We start from the raw sequence: 19,258 nt of genomic DNA on the forward strand, positions 1-19,258 counted from the left end.
AAATCAGATCCGCGACTACTTGAGCCAAGATGTCTTTACTCATGTCTTCTATTCTGTCACTGACGGTGTCATTTGAAAGGGGAATTTGGGATAATTTACCTTCGGCCGCTGTTCCGAGTATCAGATTCGCCATCTTTAATGCAGCTGGTTTCACAAGTGTTTCACCAATGGTGTGTGGCTTGCCCTGCTTTGCGATCAGTTAAGCAACTTCGTACGATGCTGTCAGGATCGGTTTGTTAACAGGTACAAATCCAAGAGCAGGCAGAGTGGCCCTTTCATCGAATCTGGCTCTCTTCACCCTGAATTCAGCAAGTGTTGTGTTCTTGTATTCCCCGTCTCCATGCAGCTTCAAGAAGTGTTCCTTTAGTTTTGCCGGTGCAAGACTAGAGTTGCTCAACTTGGCATTGCAAATCATGCAGATAGAACGCTCACTCCCATCACGTTCCGTGATACATGAGAATCCATGTTGTACATATTCGTCAGACCACTTTCTTCTTTTGCCCGACATAGTTAGTATGGATAAAATATTAAAGAAATCACACGACGTACGACAACAACAGTCACACGTTGACTACTGAGTACGCACTAAATTCCCCGCAGCGCTGATTGGCCAAGCAGTGTAGCATGATCATCTGCAGCCAGTGATGGCCAAGCGGGCCGTGTGTGTCATCACAAATTTACACAATAATTCAAGTGTGTCCGGACCTCCGTGGCGGGGGCTCTGCCGAACCCCTGAGATCGACTCACCGAACCCCTGGGGTTCGATCGAACCCAGGTTAAGAACCACTGGTATAGAGTGACAGGCTAGTGGAGTATAGAGAAACAGGCTAGTGGAGTATAGAGTGACAGGCTAGTGGAGTATAGAGTGATAGGCTAGTGGAGTATAGAGTGATAGGCTAGTGGAGTATAGAGTGATAGGCTAGTGGAGTAGCGAGTGACAGGCTAGTGAAATATAGAGTGACAAAATTTTGATTTAAAGCTTTCGTGACTGCAGTAAATCATATTCTTAGTTTTTTCGGTAAAGTCACGTTGAAGAGAAACAACAAAATAATAAAATATATATAAAACAATAAAAAATTCTCACGACGTTTCGACCATAACTCAAACGGTCATCTTCAGGTGTGTTGGTTTGCATAAATTTATTTTTAAACGGCGCATTTATTTATTTATAAAAAAAAAACGTTAGCGCCACGCGCAGCGATTTGGCAGTTTACCCAGGACTAGTCCATCTATATTCTGAAAAGAGGAGGGGGGAGACGAAATTTTTTATAATGTATGCTGTCTGAAAGCCACTGTAAGCGTGAACAATCAATTAAGAACTGAAATGGTTTATCAAATCTTTCCAATGATTGCTAAGATAGAATCCATCTTTTCGGTTGAAATTGTCTCTGTGCTTGTATATGTGGATAGCCTCATGAACGAATCTCTCATGGAAGCCAGATGGCTTACAAAGAACCTCTGTCTTGGAAAAGTCAATGGCATGTGAGCCGACTGAATTAGAACAATGATCTGCTACGGCCGAGGTGTTGGTCCTACCGTGTTTAAGGTCTGCTTTGTGTTCACGAATGCGGTCCGAGACATGGCGTTTGGTTTCTCCAATGTAACCACTACCACAGAGGCAACTTAGTTTGTAGACACCAGGGTATTGTATGTCCGGAATCACATCTTTTACAGACGGAACCAGATCACGGTTTTTATGTAATGTGTTGAAACGGACCTGGATCTTGTGTTCATGCAAACCAACACACCTGAAGATGACCGTTTGAGTTATGGTCGAAACGTCGTGAGAATTTTTTATTGTTTTATATATATTTTATTATTTTGTTGTTTCTCTTCAACGTGACTTTACCGAAAAATCTAAGAATATAGAGTGACAGGCTAGTGGAGGATTGAGTGACAGGCTAGTGGAGTATAGAGTGACAGGCTAGTGGAGTATAGAGTGACAGACTTTTGGATTATAGAGTGACAGGCTAGTGGAGTATAGAGTGACAGGCTAGTGTAGTATAGAGTGACAGACTTTTTGATTATAGAGTGACAGGCTAGTGGATTATAGAGTGACAGGCTAGTGGAGTATAGAGTGACAGGCTAGTGGAGTATAGAGTGACAGGCTAGTGGAATATTAAGTGACAGGCTAGTGGAGTATAGAGTGAGAGGCTAGTGGATTATAGAGTGACAGGCTAGTGGAGTATAGAGTGACAGGCTAGTGGAATATTAAGTGACAGGCTAGTGGAGTATAGAGTGAGAGGCTAGTGGAGTATAGAGTGACAGGCTAGTGGAGTATTAAGTGACAGGCTAGTGGAGTATAGAGTGACAGGCTAGTGGAGTATAGATTGACAGGCTAGTGGAGTATAGAGTGACAGACTAGTGGAGTATAGAGTTACAGACTAGCGCAGTATAGAGTAACAGGCTAGTGGAGTATAGAGTGACAGGTTAGCGGAGTATGGAGTGACAGACTTTTGGATTATAGAGTGATAGGCTAGTGGAGTATAGAGTGACAGGCTAGTGGATTATAGAGTGACAGGCTAGTGGAGTATAGAGTGACAGGCTAGTGCAGTATAGAGTGACAGACTAGTGTAGTATAGAGTGACAGGTTAGTGGAGTATAGAGTGACAAACTAGCGGAGTATAGAGTGACAGGCTAGCGGAGTATTAAGTGACAGGCTAGTGGAGTATGGAGTGACAGACTAGTGGAGTATAGATTGACAGGCTAGTGGAGTATAGAGTGACAGGCTAGTGGAGTATAGAGTGACAGGCTAGTGGAGTATAGAGTGACAGGCTAGTGGAGTATAGAGTGACAGGCTAGTGGAGTATAGAGTGACAGGCTAGTGGAGTATAGAGTGGCAGGCTAGCTGAGTATAGAGTGACAGGCTAGCGGAGTATAGAGTGACAGGCTAGTGGAGTATAGAGTGACAGGCTAGTGGAGTATAGAGTGACAGGCTAGCGGAGTATAGAGTGACAGGCTAGTGGAGTATAGAGTGACCGGCTAGTGGAGTATAGAGTGACAGGCTAGTGGAGTATTAATCTACAGGCTAGTGGAGTACAGAGTGACAGACTAGTGGAGTATAGAGTGACAGGCTAGTGGAGTATAGAGTGACAGGCTAGTGGAGTATAGAGTGATAGGCTAGTGGAGTATCGAGTGATAGGCTAGTGAACTATAGAGTGACAGGCTAGTGGAGTATTGAGTGACAGGCTAGTGGAGTATAGAGTGACAGGCTAGTGGAGTATAGAGTGACAGGCTAGTGGAGTTTTTAGTGACAAGCTAGTGGAGTATAGAGTGACAGACTAGTGGAGTATAGAGTTACAGACTAGCGGAGTATAGAGTAACAGGCTAGTGGAGTATAGAGTGACAGGTTAGCGGAGTATGGAGTGACAGACTTTTGGATTATAGAGTGATAGGCTAGTGGAGTATAGAGTGACAGGCTAGTGGATTATAGAGTGACAGGCTAGTGGAGTATAGAGTGACAGGCTAGTGCAGCATAGAGTGACAGACTAGTGTAGTATAGAGTGACAGGCTAGTGGAGTATAGAGTGATAAGCTAGTGGAGTATAGAGTGACAGGCTAGTGCAGTATAGAGTGACAGACTAGTGTAGTATAGAGTGACAGGCTAGTGGAGTATAGAGTGACAGGCTAGTGGAGTATAGAGTGACAGGCTAGTGGAGTATAGAGTGACCGGCTAGTGGAGTATAGAGTGACAGGCTAGTGCAGTATAGAGTGACAGACTAGTGTAGTATAGAGTGACAGGTTAGTGGAGTATAGAGTGACAAACTAGCGGAGTATAGAGTGACAGGCTAGCGGAGTATTAAGTGACAGGCTAGTGGAGTATGGAGTGACAGACTAGCGGAGTATAGATTGACAGGCTAGTGGAGTATAGAGTGACAGGCTAGTGGAGTATAGAGTGACAGGCTAGTGGAGTATAGAGTGACAGGCTAGTGGAGTATAGAGTGACAGGCTAGTGGAGTATAGAGTGACAGGCTAGTGGAGTATAGAGTGACAGGCTAGTGGAGTATAGAGTGGCAGGCTAGCTGAGGTATAGAGTGACAGGCTAGCGGAGTATAGAGTGACAGGCTAGTGGAGTATAGAGTGACAGGCTAGTGGAGTATAGAGTGACAGGCTAGCGGAGTATAGAGTGACAGGCTAGTGGAGTATAGAGTGACCGGCTAGTGGAGTATAGAGTGACAGGCTAGTGGAGTATTAATTGACAGGCTAGTGGAGTACAGAGTGACAGACTAGTGGAGTATAGAGTGACAGGCTAGTGGAGTATAGAGTGACAGGCTAGTGGAGTATAGAGTGATAGGCTAGTGGAGTATCGAGTGATAGGCTAGTGAACTATAGAGTGACAGGCTAGTGGAGTATTGAGTGACAGGCTAGTGGAGTATAGAGTGACAGGCTAGTGGAGTATAGAGTGACAGGCTAGTGGCGCATAGAGTGACAGGCTGGTGGAGTATAGAGTGAAAGGCTAGTGGAAGTATAGAGTGACAGGCTAGTGGAGGATAGAGTGACAGGCTAGTGGAATATAGAGTGACAGGCTAGTGGAGTATAGAGTGACAGGCTAGTGGAGTATAGAGTGACAGGCTAGTGGAAGTATAGAGTGACAGGCTAGTGGAGTATAGAGTGACAGGCTAGTGGAGTATAGAGTGACAGGCTAGTGGAGTATAGAGTGACAGGCTTTTGGAGTATAGAGTGACAGGCTAGGGAGTATAGAGTGACAGGCTAGTGGAGTATAGAGTGACAGGCTAGTGGAGTATAGAGTGACAGGCTAGTGGAGTATAGAGTGACAGGCTAGTGGAGTATAGAGTGACAGGCTAGTGGAGTATAGAGTGACAGGCTAGTGGAGTATAGAGTGACAGGCTTTTGGAGTATAGAGTGACAGGCTAGTGGAGTATAGAGTGACAGGCTAGTGGAGTATAGAGTGGCAGGCTAGCGGAGTATCGAGACAGGGAGTTGGGAGCAAGGGTGCGTTGTGTTAGTGTGAGGAGCATCCATACGGGATGCGAAGTAATAAAGTGACACAGGAGAAAAGCTAAAAGTGTCCGTGTGAATACGCCACTACACCTGTAAACCATCACACCTGTATACCAGCATTTGTATTTACATTCGTGAATTATCTAAAAACAGCTTTATATGTAGAGGACCGCAGAGATTGCTGATTGTTGGTGCCGGCTGATCGCTTTGTCTTCCCAATTGTCTGTAGTTCGACACAGCTCTTCGACGTTCTCTCCCTTAAACGAATACTGGAAACGTTACATCTTGAATTCATCGTTACTCAGACCACTGGAACTCCCATTCAGACTACTGAGACCACAGAAAGTACATTAACTTGGACCAATGAGACTTGCTGGGGCCTCTGGGATTACCACTTGGACTATAAAGACTATTAAATGATTCATGCTTGCTCACTCACATGGGTAATTCATGTATACCCACAAAGATACTCACTCATGTGTATACGCATGCAAACACAAATGCTAACTCATACATATGTATGGGGATTTTAACATGTGAATCGCCCATAGAAGAATTGTAATTCCTGCAGCAACTCTCAGTTCTATTAACCAGTGTGGTGAAGTATGGTCAAACATCCACCATGACCTACATGGCATTGTGCATTTAAAATGTAGCCAGCAAGTGGATTGCCAAAGGATTGTAAACAAATTATTGGGTTAGATAAAGTACACAATTACTGGACAGCGGAATTACCACTGATGGCAGCTGATTATGCTTTTTGCGTCTTAGATCCCACTGGCCGCTCATTCTGTGATTCGAGTAGAACACCAGTAATTATTGAGCATTAGGGTTAGATTTCACAAGCAATAGGTCACAGCTTCTTGCTGCATGTGTTACAAGTTTATAGAAACACTGCAGAAAAATCATCTTAGCAATGAACAACAGAGGTGGATGCTTTCATGACAGCATGTGAGCATTTGAACGGCAAACTATTCACGTGTAAAATCATTCACGTTGATGCGTTTTAGCATAAGCCACTACACAGTGGGTGCATTGTAATATGCGCTCAATTATCCACACTTTGTTGCAAACATTTCTAATCTGTTTAAAACAAAGATTTTCAAGAAGAACATGTGCGGAATGCACGTCGGGTGGCCACTCGTTTTGTGTTTTTTTTCAAAAATAAAATGCAAATCAGTGGATGCTTCGCTGTAGTTATGAGTGTGGGTTTATTTTTTTCTTCATTTTTATCGACCACATGAGGTGACGTACAGAATACAGATTCAGCGATCAGCAGGAGGTGAAATGTTGGGATGCATCTAAGCTCATCTTTCTCTCTTACCATTGTAATGTGCATTGGCCTCCCGTCACCCTGTCAACAATGGTCCGCAGAAAATGTTTTGTTTTTCATCAATGCGAAAATCGGAAGTTACATCACTAACACGATGTCGCTCTCTACATGGGTAGATAATGGTAATGATAAGAGAATATGAAAAAGATCCTGCAATTGTCCTTAAAAATCTGAAAGCGCTAAATATTAAATGTTTTCTTCTGAAACTCATCCATACTCTAAATCGATTGTTTAGAATACAGTAGGAGCAATTACACATACACGATACATTCGTGTATTTGTCGACCAATGCGTCTCAAAAAAGATCGTGTTTCATCAGTGTGCTGCTCACCAGCTTTAAGATGTGGATCAGAAACGTGCACTGTTGAAGAAGACCGAACACAAGCTCAAGGGTGCCCAAATAAGTGCGAACAGATGCATGCTTGGGTTTGAAACAAGAAACGGAGAAGAGGGACGCATGGACTTCGAGAACATATGCAGGTTCAGGACGTAATTCGGACTGTTCAAGAAAGTGTAAGTGGGTCTGGGCTGGACCACGACGTCAATGGAAGTGGTGCTGGCCAGTGAGCGAGAGTCACCACTGAGTGACGGCTAAAGGGAGAGAACGCGTCCAAGAGGACGTGCATCCTGGAGATGAAGCGATGAGAGATCGACTCGGGTGCAGGTGCTGTGCGGATTCTTTCGTTCCATTTCAGGACCATGAAAATGTTTAATAGCTTGGGAAGGCTTTCATCCAGCGGTGGATTGGTTGATGGGTTACGATGATGGTTGGTTCCTCTTCAAAACATTGCCGTGCAGAAGTTACACACATTCATATTTGCCTCAAATTCTCACAATATTCCAACAGCATGAAGATCCACGTGTACACTGTGGCAGTAGAATATCACCGCTTATTTGTGTACTATTTTTGTTTCAACGGAGAGTCTTGGTTAATCCGTTAAGCTTCAGGCGTTTCTACTGAGGCCTGATAATTTTCAACCAGTGTAATGGTCACTGTTTTCTCGTGGGCTCCAAGTGCTTGTGTGGTTTAGGCCATATTACTTCAATTGGGTGGCTCTTACAAAGCTCTTAGTTTAATGCAAGATCCCACCATGTGCATTATGAGAACAAAAAGGTAGCTTGACCTGATGCGAGCTTTGTTATGTTTGTTTACGTAGACATTTGAAGGCATTTATTGGTATTTTAAGTAAGATTGGGGTGGAGCACTGGAGCATTGGTTACCACATTCTGCTACGAAGCCGGCGACCTGAGAGTGATTTCCAGCTATGGTTCGCATCAGTGGCTCGTGATATCTGTACACAGCCATAAAATTCTCAACCCCCGCTCCCCCCCCCCCCGTTCAACAGCCCACATTGGACAGTGCGGTCAAGTATGGTCAAACAACCCCCACGATTAATTCGGTGTTGGGGATGTTTTCACTCAGCAGTGGATGACAAAGGCATGCAAGTTATATTTTTGCCTTTTTTTGCTATTTATTGTTATTTTTTACAAGGTTATTTTGGGTATTTCTTCAGGCATAGCAAATTTAATCATTTATTCAGTTACAGTTGACCGAATTACATACATACATACACATATATAGCAGCTATATGCGCTACATTGCACCCTTTATTAATTATTACCAATTATATTTAACATTGCCTCAGGAATTGCAGACTTGATGCAATAATAGCTAGCAACAGAGTATGCCTGCGAAGGGCATATAAGCCACAGCAACATTTGTTAAGTCTCATAAACCCAACACGCTGCATAGGTTGTACAAGATGTAGTTTAATGTACATGATAGGCATATGGGATACATTGTGTATACATAGTAAAACTATACTAATTGCAAATTGAACGAGTGCTCAAAGTTCATAATTGTACATTGTGTCAATAAAGTATCATTAATTTGTTGAAGAATTAATATTAGGCAGCAGTTTTGTGTTAGGTCGTTACAACTACAAAGACAAAGAACCGTCGTGTAGTCTACACATACTGTTGGGGTGCGTGCTGCTGGAGCAAAGCACCTATTGAGACTGGAATGGCCACCTTTGTCTCTCCAGTGCTGATACATTAGACAAGGGTGCAGATAAATGCCAAGTATGTTAGCCGTGGCCTGGAATTAAACCTAGGTCACCGGTTTCACAACGGAGTTTGCTAACCACTCTGCTACCGATCCCCATGCTCACGCATTCACATACTTGGTAGCGTGAATATTTTATCGAATGAACCAAATGCTTCTAAACCTCCACCTGTCCACAAAGGCACACGTCCCACCAAGGTTTGTGAGAGTCCCGGGTCTTCATCAACATCTCATATGTGATTCTTGCAAACGCTTCTGTTATGTGCCGTTGAATGTCACTCGTGTTTCTTGATTTTCTGGTAAACTTTATCTTTCACATAACCTCGAAATTCAATCACGCAGTTCCAGCTCCCGTCTAATTCATCAACATCATTCATCTAAATTATTCTTTGCCGTCACCATCGCTCACAGTCCCATGATGCCACAATCAATCTTGTTCCTGCACAAGAGTTTGATCACATCGTTCCATCTGCCCCGTCGTCTCTCCTCTGAGGTGTCTGCTCTCCTACGGCTGTCATTCCATCACTCACCTCATCCACGAGCCATCATCATCCTTTCAACTGGCACGTCCTGCCCAAAACGACTTACATTTTCTGCAGCAATAGTGATGTCTCTAACTTGCATTGATTGTTTTGTGTGTTGCTCTTTCTGTCTCTTTGGCATAACTTTCACTAATTTATTTATTTGTAGTTTTTTATTATATTTTCTTTTGCCAGAATTCCTGTTCCTGATGTACGTGTCCATAACAAGGAATGTGCACTGGTTGAAAACGCTCTCTTCTTTGGAAACATTATTTTATTTGACCTTTCGAAATTCAGTTTTCCGAAAACAATCGAACCTGTTCTTGCTCCACTTTCTCTTATCATTTGGATCCCGATCTGCCTTCAATAATTGCCTGAAGTATACATATTCTTATTCGTGGTTCTTTCGGTAAAGTCACGTAGAAGGAAAACAATAAAATAATAAAAATATAAAAAATAAAATTCTCACGACGTTTCGACTGCAACACAAGCAACCATCATCAGGTGTGAAAACCACAGCAAGAAAATGTGAAAAAAGTGGCCGTTTTCACACCTGATGATGATTGCTTGTGTTGCATTCTAAACGTCGTGAATTGAATTGTTTTATATTTTTATTATTTTATTGTTTCCATTCTACGTCACTTTACCGAAAGAACCAAGAATATGACTACCTGCAGTCACAAAAGCTTTACATCTAAAATTATATATATTCTGTTGCACTTCCCAGTAATTTCCCTCCGAAGGTACTGGTAATTTTCTTTTGCTAAGCAATTTATGGTACATTACTTTTGTTATGCCCTTATTTAGTTTGAGCCAGACTTAGCAACCTTCCTCATTAAAGTCTTCAACAATTTGCCAAAGTGTGTGTCCTTCCATTGGCTGTTATCATGGCCATCATCAGCAGATCTGAGATGGTTAATATTTATCCATTTATGTTTATGCCTTTATTTCTCCAATTAAATTTTAGGAACAAAAAAAAATCTGATGTCCGCTGTAAGTAGCTTTGGTGAGAGTGTAACTCCTTGCCTGACTCATCTCCTGATATGTTTTTAATCTTCATGACATCCGAGTCTATCTGTTCCATATTAGAAATGGCTATGACAATGTATATATTTATATATAGGCCATAGTTTGTGGGAGCTTAGATGACTGACAATTTTATATTATTGCGGATGTTTTTTTACTAGTGCTGTATACCTCTCCGATTTGTTTTTGGGTTGCACTGCCTGTTTTTACTGCAATGAAGTCTGAAGTTTTGCTCCAACGTAAGGTCCTAAAAAAGCTTGCATCTTCAGATGCTGTGGAAGCTGCCAGCATATGGGAGCGATGTCTCAAACGCCTTGCCGAAAAAAAAACCACATCGGAGCGCTACAACGGCAACAGTTTTTTTTTACACCGTACACTATCAAACGATAACCTTTTAATAATATATTGTATTTTCATGGGCACCATGTGTGATTGTAAAGGGGAAGAAAATTAAATGGGGAGAAAACGGTTGAAGGTGACATAAACGCACGCATTCGTGCTGGGCTTGTGTCTTGCTAATGTTGTGTTTGCGATTTTTCGCATGCGTCCTTGACGGGACTACTTGTTTACTGCTTGCAACGCGCGCGCGTGTGCGCGTGTGTGCATGCGTACATGCACACACACGCACACACACACGCGCATGCATGCGTACATGCACGCGCGGGCACTAATCTGAAAGCGCGGCGTACACGCGGGCTGAGTGCACAGGGCGGCACTCGATGTGAAACGTGAGCGCGCAAGCGACTCGCTCCAGGTGTGCTTGCGCGCGATTGAAATGGATCCCGAGCCGAAGTCGAGTTGCGTAGCGGGAATAAGCAGGGGAGAAGCGGGGCTTTAGCGGCGGGTTATCGCGCAAATAAAATCTTGCGCGCACACACACACACACGGCCAAATGCTCGCGCTCATGCAAGTGCGCACTAAAACGGTGGCCATAAGACGGCGGAACGCAACGCACACACACACGTGCGTGTGTAAGAGAGTGCGTGCATGCGCCGGCAGCGGTGTTTAACCACTTGCAAGGAATTCAGTGACATTGGTGGCAGATAATAATAATTATAAGAAGAATAACAAGAAGAAGAAGATGCACGTATTGCATCTGCAGAATTTCACGAAGGATCATGCGCTCCGATCAACTTGTGTTTGCTCGCAAAATATTGAACGCATATATTTTTTTGCTTGCGTACATGTGTGTTTAACACGTAGGTTTTCGCGACCAATATCATCCATAATACAGGTGGGTTTTTTGGAGTTAGATTGCGTAAATATATAAATGTGTCGTTAAACCCGCCACCACGTCACGTAAACGGAACGTGCCAATTCCTGACTAGTACATGTGTGTACCTGTTTCATTTTCACACGTTTACACATGTGCATGGAAATACAGTCCTTAGTAAAAAAAAAATCCATTCATATTTGTGGCCCAATCCCTTGCTGGTAGATTGGCAGTAATCCCTGATTAAGATTACATCAAAGCAATAAACTACTGATTTGTGTGGGAGAGTGTCATTACGCTGACTTAAACCTTAATAAACCATTGCTCATGCCACCGATTTAGTCATACAGAATATACATTTCTCCACGCACATCTGTATGCTGTGTCACTCTCTTTGCCTGCCCCATTATTTTTTGCATAGCCGCATCCTATGGCGACACGGCTATTGATGATATCTGTGTAAGGCCAGTGCTATCACAGAGCAGCAAACCTATTAAGTTCTGGTCAGAGCGCCCTTGCAACATCTGACGATTTAATACGAAATTAGAGATTGTGCGGCAGCCTTGGATATAAAAGCTGGCTTTCTTCATTGTTTACTAAGCAAACTAAATCATTAAGCCTGCTGATATCCAGACATTTGGCCAGTTCACAATTGTATTTTCTGATGCGTTTCAATTGTATATCAGCTTTATGAATGGGGCTATGTATAACGTACGACCGAATATAATGAATTCGTTTACTGAACTCGGCATAATCAATCAAGCAAATGTTTATCGCCCCAAGTAACCCAACGGCCCAGGTTTTTGTGAAAAACAGTTGTGCATAAAATATCAGTTCGAATTTAAATCCTAATAAGCCTAACAAATTAATTCACGTAAAAAATGCCGACTATCCAATTATATCTTATCAGTATTGATCGTTTAAGATTTCACAACATCTGTTTGTCTACATGTCTTTTATCTCCGTATATCGACATCGCTTGTCTACATCACTTTTGTCATCTGGGTAGATTCAATGAATTGAAAGGGGAAACCAAACCAATTTCCTTTTTTCGCTTCGGGCCAGTAAATGGTCTTGCACCACCACTGCGAATATTAGCTTATCCTGGGCTGTGATGTTGATATTCCTTCACCATACGTAGTCAACCGTGCCAATCGGTGGTGTGGGGGAAGGATAACAAACTAAACACAAAAAGCAGTTCTTAAATAAATTAGTTTTCCTTTTAGATTTAAAAGTGCATAGCTCCAATGGCTTCCTAATATCGGATAGAAGAACGTTCCAGACGGCCGCAGAAGTGCATCTGAAAGTGCTGTGGAGGCAGCGAGGGCTGGTTGATCGCCGCGCAAGTGTCGTGACACTCTCTTCCCTGGGCGTCAAGGTACCATACCCGAGCCAGCCACGAGAAGGCTGTCCAGCAAGTGGATGAATCACCATCTGTTTCCATCTCTACGGGGATAGTGTTGCCTCCTTGCCCACGTGAGTTATCTCCGGATGCTTCAATTACCTCCCACGCGTATAAGCACTCAATCGGCTGAACACATCTTGAAATTAAAACCCAATGCAGCACCCTCCCGAAAAAGAGTCATCCGGCTCGGTGTGGCTCTCCTGCACAAGTAAACTATTAAATTAACCCATCGCCTGATGTCTTGTCTTAAAATGTCTCGCGATACAATCTATGCCATCATATTTTAGCGAAAAGGTGTATTGTTTAAAAATTTGTTTAAAATTACTTAGTCTCCAGTATTGGAAAGGTGGGCAGCTGTTTATAGGAATGTTGATAACCCAAAGGTTGATATTCCTCGATGCATTTTTATAAAGTACGGACTCACATCAAATCATTGTATGATAAGGTATACATGTATTCTGTGGGGGGGGGGGTGATTAATCTTAATATATTTATTTTTCTTTGCCTCGGCTTTTTTATCTCTCACGCTGCTATTTCACGCTTGGTGTTACTTCATAAATATTAATACTCAAATTGGCAACCATTTTTGATACTTTTGATTTAAAGCTTTCGTGACTGCAGGTATTCATATTCTTGGCTCTGAAAAAAAATTCTTGCTGTGGTTTTCACACCTGATGATGATTGCTTGTGTTGCAGTCGAAACGTCGTGAGAATTGTATTGTTTATTTTTTTTATTTTTTTATTGTTTCCCTTCTACGTGACTACCGAAAGAACCAAGAATATACATTTTTGATACATTAACGAAACACAGAAGGAAATGCTTTTTTCCGGAGTTTTCTTTATAACGGTTGTAATTTGTGATTGCACATTAGTGAAGCGTTGTTTGAATATATAAAAAAACAATTTAAGTTAAAAACACACAAATTAGGTGGAAATAAATGGAGATGTATTTGTTAGAGTAGCAACTATGATGAATCCATAAAACGTACATTTTGTTTAACTCTTTAATTTACCAGGTTAAAGCCCACTGAGATATCATCTCTTTTTCAGAGGCGACATGGCCACATGCTATAGCTCATCGCAGTGGCTGATATCATCACGTGTGGGGATGTATCGTCGCAGCCAAATAATCTAAACGCACGTTTCTAAATGTGGAGAGATAAACCGGAGGTACCTTGAGAAACATCCACGCAACCACGGGGGGGAGAGAACACGTGAACTCCACATATTACGGCCCTCCTCCATACCTGGCGAGAGCGATAACATATTTTCACCGTGGTGCCCAGGTATAACAAGGTTGTATTGTGAATCTTTTAAGAAATAATTTACTCCGAGTGTGTTAACTGCATATGACATTATTGATTTGCGCCTCCTCTGCTATAAGGTTGTTTTAGCACTGTGTCTGATTAATAATTGACGTCCTTTGGTAAATCAACTTCTGGATGGAAATAATAAAAAAAATAATGTTGGTCATGGGGCTTGTTTGACCATACTTCACAACGCTGGTGCACATGGGTTCAGACATCACTCTTCGTCGTTGTTAGTTGTGGCTGGGAAGCAAACACAGGTCACTGGGCTTATGAAACATTGTGCTCTCCACTGTGGGTCTTCCTACCCATTCCCTCAAAAGTGCGTTGTAATTTAGACGTGTTTATGTTATTTACCGCTTTGGACACATTGTGCATAATTTGTTGCATACCTTAGAATTTGGTTAAGAGAAAGTGGAGGTATATATGTATAACATAGGAGTGGGTGAAATTTTTTGCCTTTCAAATATATACACGAACACAACTGTTACATGCAGAACATGTGTACCATTATGAAAAAATAAGAATAGGTTTTACCCTTTCTGGAAATAAAACAGGTGTTAAGGGACCGTCCATAAATGACGTCACGCGATTTTGGACAATTTTTAACCACCCCCCCCTCGTCACAAAATAAAACATGCTTCAAATCGCTTTAAACTATTGTCATTGTAGTGCGTATTTAGTGTGCCGCTGCACTCTGATGTTGTAGGAGAACACATTTATTAAAAAGTCCATTTAATTAAGTAGAACGTGTTGTCTATATGTATTTAAAGTTGCGCATTTTGATGTGACGTCACATTTATCCCCCCCCCCCTCCTCGTCACACATCGTCACAAATGTCTGACACCCCCCCCCACCCCAGGTGCGTGACGTCATTTATGGAAGTCCCCTAAGATGTTCAAACACCAAATAAAACCATTTCGCAAGGAGTCGAGTCTGCATCAATCACGCGTACTTCTGGTTAAAATGCCAACAATGTTTGTGTACCATTGCGTCCTGATCTTTAATTTGTGTTGCCTTGATGTCGTACGACAACAACAACAACAACAAAAAACGTGCCAGCGCTAAGAGTAGGACAATTTGTGCAGAATGTCCACGATGATGATATACCAGGGGTATTTTTTTCTTTTTTGTATCTTTACAACTGGAGTGCCGTCCTTTGCAAGCGAGAGGGTCGTGTAAAGTAGCCTGCAAGAAGCGACGGGGCCTTTCCTTGTGGCCAGTGTACATTTTCGCTTTGATGATTCACGGCGGCTTACGTCCGTGCTGCTCCAAGCCGCTCGGCCTGCTGATCGGCAAAGCTGGGGTTCCATGCGAGACAGGCTTACGCTCCTCAGATAGGATGGATTCACTGTTTGCACGCTGTGCACAGGTCTTGCTCCGGGATACCATGAATGTCACAGTTCACGGAGCATGAAGACAAATGCAGGCACTCTCTTTCACCCTGTGGCTCGCGAGCCCCGTACTTAAGGCTGTCAATCAGGCCTACCTGGTAAACCATGGAGACCATACCTATGCCAAGCTTGTCAGAGCCTTTTACAGTTTTGTGCAAACACCATGTTACGCTGCCCTTAAAAATATATTTTTTTCCAGTCGAGTGCATTCTACATGAATAAGCAACATGTGCGGTGCATTGGAGTCACAATGTTGCTGGAAAATGTATGGATTTATTTATTGTTGGTCTCTCTCAATGCAGTCTTTTCCAGTGTCTATACCCATGAGTGCTTTAGTGTCAAGAGTATCCAATTTGAAATCGTGTGCCCCTTCTGCATACAGTCTGTCACCCACCAAAAATATCTAACCATGGCCCGTTCTTGCCATGTGAAATGAATTGCTTTCTAAATGTTTCTCGTTCGATAAGTGAGATTTAACTGTATAAGGGAAACACATTTGGGATACGAGTTTTATATAAAAAGCGCAATGTTACTTTTATTATCAATTTTTTAATTGAATATATATATTTTTGGGAGTTATATTTATGAATGGATGTTACTTATATATACAAAACGTTAAATGTAACATAAATTGCAGAATAGTGTACCTCTGCCTGTATTAATATCTACAAGATAGAGTATATGTTCTTGATGTAGAAAAACATCGTGAATAGTCGTTCTGAATGTTAATTAATTCGTAGAATATTGCTGTGTACAACATGTGTAAAAATAAGAAGCATGACAGGTTAATTAAAATACTTTAATAGAAACAAATTGGTGCCAAATACACTCTAATTGTATACAGCTAGGCTTACAGAAATATTTACTCAACAGTTTGGTATCTGCTCATTTACCATAGTAACCATACAAAACATCATCTCTACGACAACTTAAATGTCACTTACGGTGTGATGAAACAAAATTTCAACAGCTCTCAGAACTAAACCGAAGCCAATAAAGCTATAAAACATTGACACAGAAACATTTAAAGTTCTAAGAGCAAAAAACCAAAACAAACCAGTGAAAAAACGTTTAATGCCTAGACTAAATGTAACTATGTTTGTATTACATTTGGCACATACACATTATTTAAGTTTTTTAAAGATGAGAAATACAAATGTGCCTGCAGGTTTGATACAGCAGATACATTGAACTGTAGTTAATGATAGCTATCATTAACGTTGCGTTCTCAATTAGTGCAGGCTGACTCATTACCACAAATCCTCTTACAACTTAAGGTTTCTCCCATTGAATTATTATTTTGTAATTGATGACCTCACGATAATATGCCCTCCTTTCTCAAACCTTTTCCCCCAGAGGTGTTGCTTACTATGTACAGTACATACACATATTGACTTTGTCATGCAAAATATGCCTTATGAGTTGCCAAAGCTTCTGCTTGTGGAAACTCATGCTGAAGGGGACATGCCACTTTGGCCCATATCCCAATGTTGGAACGTCTAAGTTCATGTTTTAATAGTCAACGAATGTTCACATGGCTTAAGGTGCTTTCCCAATGTTATATATTACACACACACAGCACTCGGTCAGCGGCTCAATAGTACAAATGCTTCAACTTCTAATGCTGCTTGTCTCCAGAAACTTAAAAGAAAACAATTACACAACAACTGTTTTTATCGTACACTGATATTCACTCAAGTGTGTAATGGCTTAAGTGATAACATGACAATACAATACTAAATGCAATGCTTCTCAGGTTAGCACATGTTGTTTGAATAAAAACTGCACTTCAAAGATCTTTAAACAATACCACAATCAGCCTATGCAGTCTAGTTTCGGCATTAATAATATTTGTTATTTTTATCATGTTACTTTTTATATATGTACATGAAACTCAAAATCTAGATGCTCGACGTTTGTCAAACATCAATAAAATATATTCTTTTTCGCCTACGTGTTTGTATTTTACACGATTATTGTACGTGGCTTGCTGTTAGGTGATTGGGACGTCTTGACGATACTTGCTTCAGTTTAACTCTGCGATCCCAATAGATGCTCAAAAGTTTGATCATCTTTACTTGTCCATATAGTCTTGATGGGAACATTCAGCCTCTTCAAATTTCAACAGTATTTTCAGTGTAGGTGCATGGACCTTCCCTTAGGATAGAAACTCACATTGAAACATTACACATTTTCAGGCTTGGGTTGTCCAGGGTTTCATTTTCACTCCACATGTGGTGGGAAACCTGTTGGCCAATGTATTTTCAGGATTCCCACATCAGGCGTGACCAGTACTGCTGATGTGGTGATTTATACTGTTCTGTCATGCATAATTCATTTTTATGACTCCATCTGACTTGGGAAGTCTGGAGTAAAACCACACGAACACATTTTCATCCAAACGGTGGAGTAAAAATTTAACCCAATGCCCTTCCAAAACACCACTTCCTAACAGTCCTAAGGGTAACTTTCGAATGCAATACACATGCAGTATATAAAGCTGGTATTCAGAAACTCATACCAATCAAAATGTTTTAAATTAATACCGTGGTGAAAATAAATGCACTTGTATTGTTGTACCTATTTCAAAACATGGATCAAAATTGGTATTGACGAAATGTTTTGCTTATATTTATTCATGCTAAGGCGACAAGTGGGAGGTGCAGGTGTGAGGTGGATTATAACAGCACATGTCCGTGAGCCTCTAGGGAGGCATTCATCCAGCAGTGGATAATGCTGCATACTCATTTATTTTGGATATTTTTCTTTCCTTCCGTATGTTGTGGAACTTCTTGTTGTCAACCGAAATTATGTTCAATGCCAACATTCTAAGGGTCTTTTGTCAAAGAGATGATGAAATGCTTTTGAAGTTTTTGTTGTTGGTTTGTTTGTTTTGAATGCAGTGGTGCATAGACATAGACACTACAAAGTAAGAAACCAATTATATATATATTTTTTAACGTTCTCCCATAAGGGTTATTGGAAATAAAGATAATGCGCACGTTAGAATGTGTGTATGCACATGTGGGTAAGGGGAGCAGTAGCGCAGTGATTAGAGCAGGGCCCTACGAACTCGGTGGACCTGAGTTCGATTCCCGGCCACGGCTAACATCCGTGATTGATTATCTCAACCGGTCCTGGGCCTCCCCTAGGTTGACTCAGTGCTTGGCGCAATGTGCGAACATCAGTTCCTGGGATAGACAAAGGCAGCTGGGAGATGGTGTTGGCCACATCATCTCCTCGTGCGCTATGCCGGCTTTAATTGGTGCTCACTCGTGGCATTTGCCCCAACAGTCTGCATGGCCGGAGGGGTATAATCTTAGTATGCGTTCACGTACGGTACATACACACGCACTCATCCACTGCTCCGAGCTGCCCTGTTTGATATTGGCACCATCACCCTCTCGTGTACCATTGCCAGCCTTTAATAGGTGCTCGCTAACAGCACTTTACCCAACAGTCTGTACGGATAAGGGGATAAGGGGGGTGGGGTGGGGAAGAGATCATTGTCTTTGTACACACACACACACAACGGTTCTAGAACTCCTGTTTTGCTTTTCCACGCCACTCTTTTGATTTCTCTCGGCTGGATTACCTCTGCTGCTCGGCGATGCCGTGCTGCGACGCAGCCTGCACTATGCCTGGGATGAGGTTGTCGGCAGTGGCGTGCTGCTGCTGCTGCTGCTGCAGGGGCAGGGGCAGAAGCAGCGCGGTACGCGGTGACGGTGCTGACGGGGGCAGCCCCGGCAAGTGCCGGCACGCCTGGGACCCCTGCGTGGAGAGGGCCGCTCCGTGAGCCGACAGCATCGCCTGCGCCGGGTGAATTCCGTGGTCGGCCACCGGAGATTGTGAATAGTAGGACAGCTGCTGGTGCTGCTGCTGCTGCTGCTGGTGCTGCTGGTGGTGCTGCTGCTGTGCGGACTCCTCCGGAGGAGAGGCGGGAATTGGCTCGTATCCAGGCGGAGCACTCAGTGTTTGCAGAGGGATCTGTAACGGCAAATCCGACTGTCAATCAACGCAATGAGTATGACCA

The 19,258-nt window shown here is 42.4% G+C and overlaps 1 protein-coding gene and 1 long non-coding RNA gene across 4 annotated transcripts in view; one reads left to right on the forward strand and one right to left on the reverse strand.

Moving 5' to 3' along the window:
- Window positions 1–14,760, forward strand: part of LOC142924277 (uncharacterized) — a 58,168-nt gene extending 43,408 nt beyond the window's left edge. For 2 of the 3 annotated variants that reach the window (XR_012941463.1, XR_012941465.1), the window contains exons 2-3: window positions 12,498–12,595; window positions 13,575–14,760. This is a non-coding gene — a long non-coding RNA (uncharacterized LOC142924277). The remainder of the gene's footprint in view (window positions 1–12,497; window positions 12,596–13,574) is intronic. The other variant, XR_012941464.1, reaches the window with a different exon arrangement.
- A 1,250-nt stretch (window positions 14,761–16,010) lies between these two features.
- Window positions 16,011–19,258, reverse strand: part of LOC116941298 (leucine-rich repeat transmembrane neuronal protein 4-like) — a 40,827-nt gene continuing 37,579 nt past the window's right edge. Inside the window, exon 3 of the mRNA XM_032952201.2 lies at window positions 16,011–19,212. Within this exon, the coding sequence (XP_032808092.1) occupies window positions 18,817–19,212 (396 nt within the window). The 3' untranslated portion in view covers window positions 16,011–18,816. The remainder of the gene's footprint in view (window positions 19,213–19,258) is intronic.

The sequence above is a fragment of the Petromyzon marinus genome, chromosome 11 (assembly GCF_048934315.1).
Source record: "Petromyzon marinus isolate PM22_M1 ecotype Great Lakes invasive population chromosome 11, UKy_Petmar_22M1.pri1.0, whole genome shotgun sequence".
Classification (NCBI taxonomy): Eukaryota; Metazoa; Chordata; class Hyperoartia; order Petromyzontiformes; family Petromyzontidae; genus Petromyzon; species Petromyzon marinus.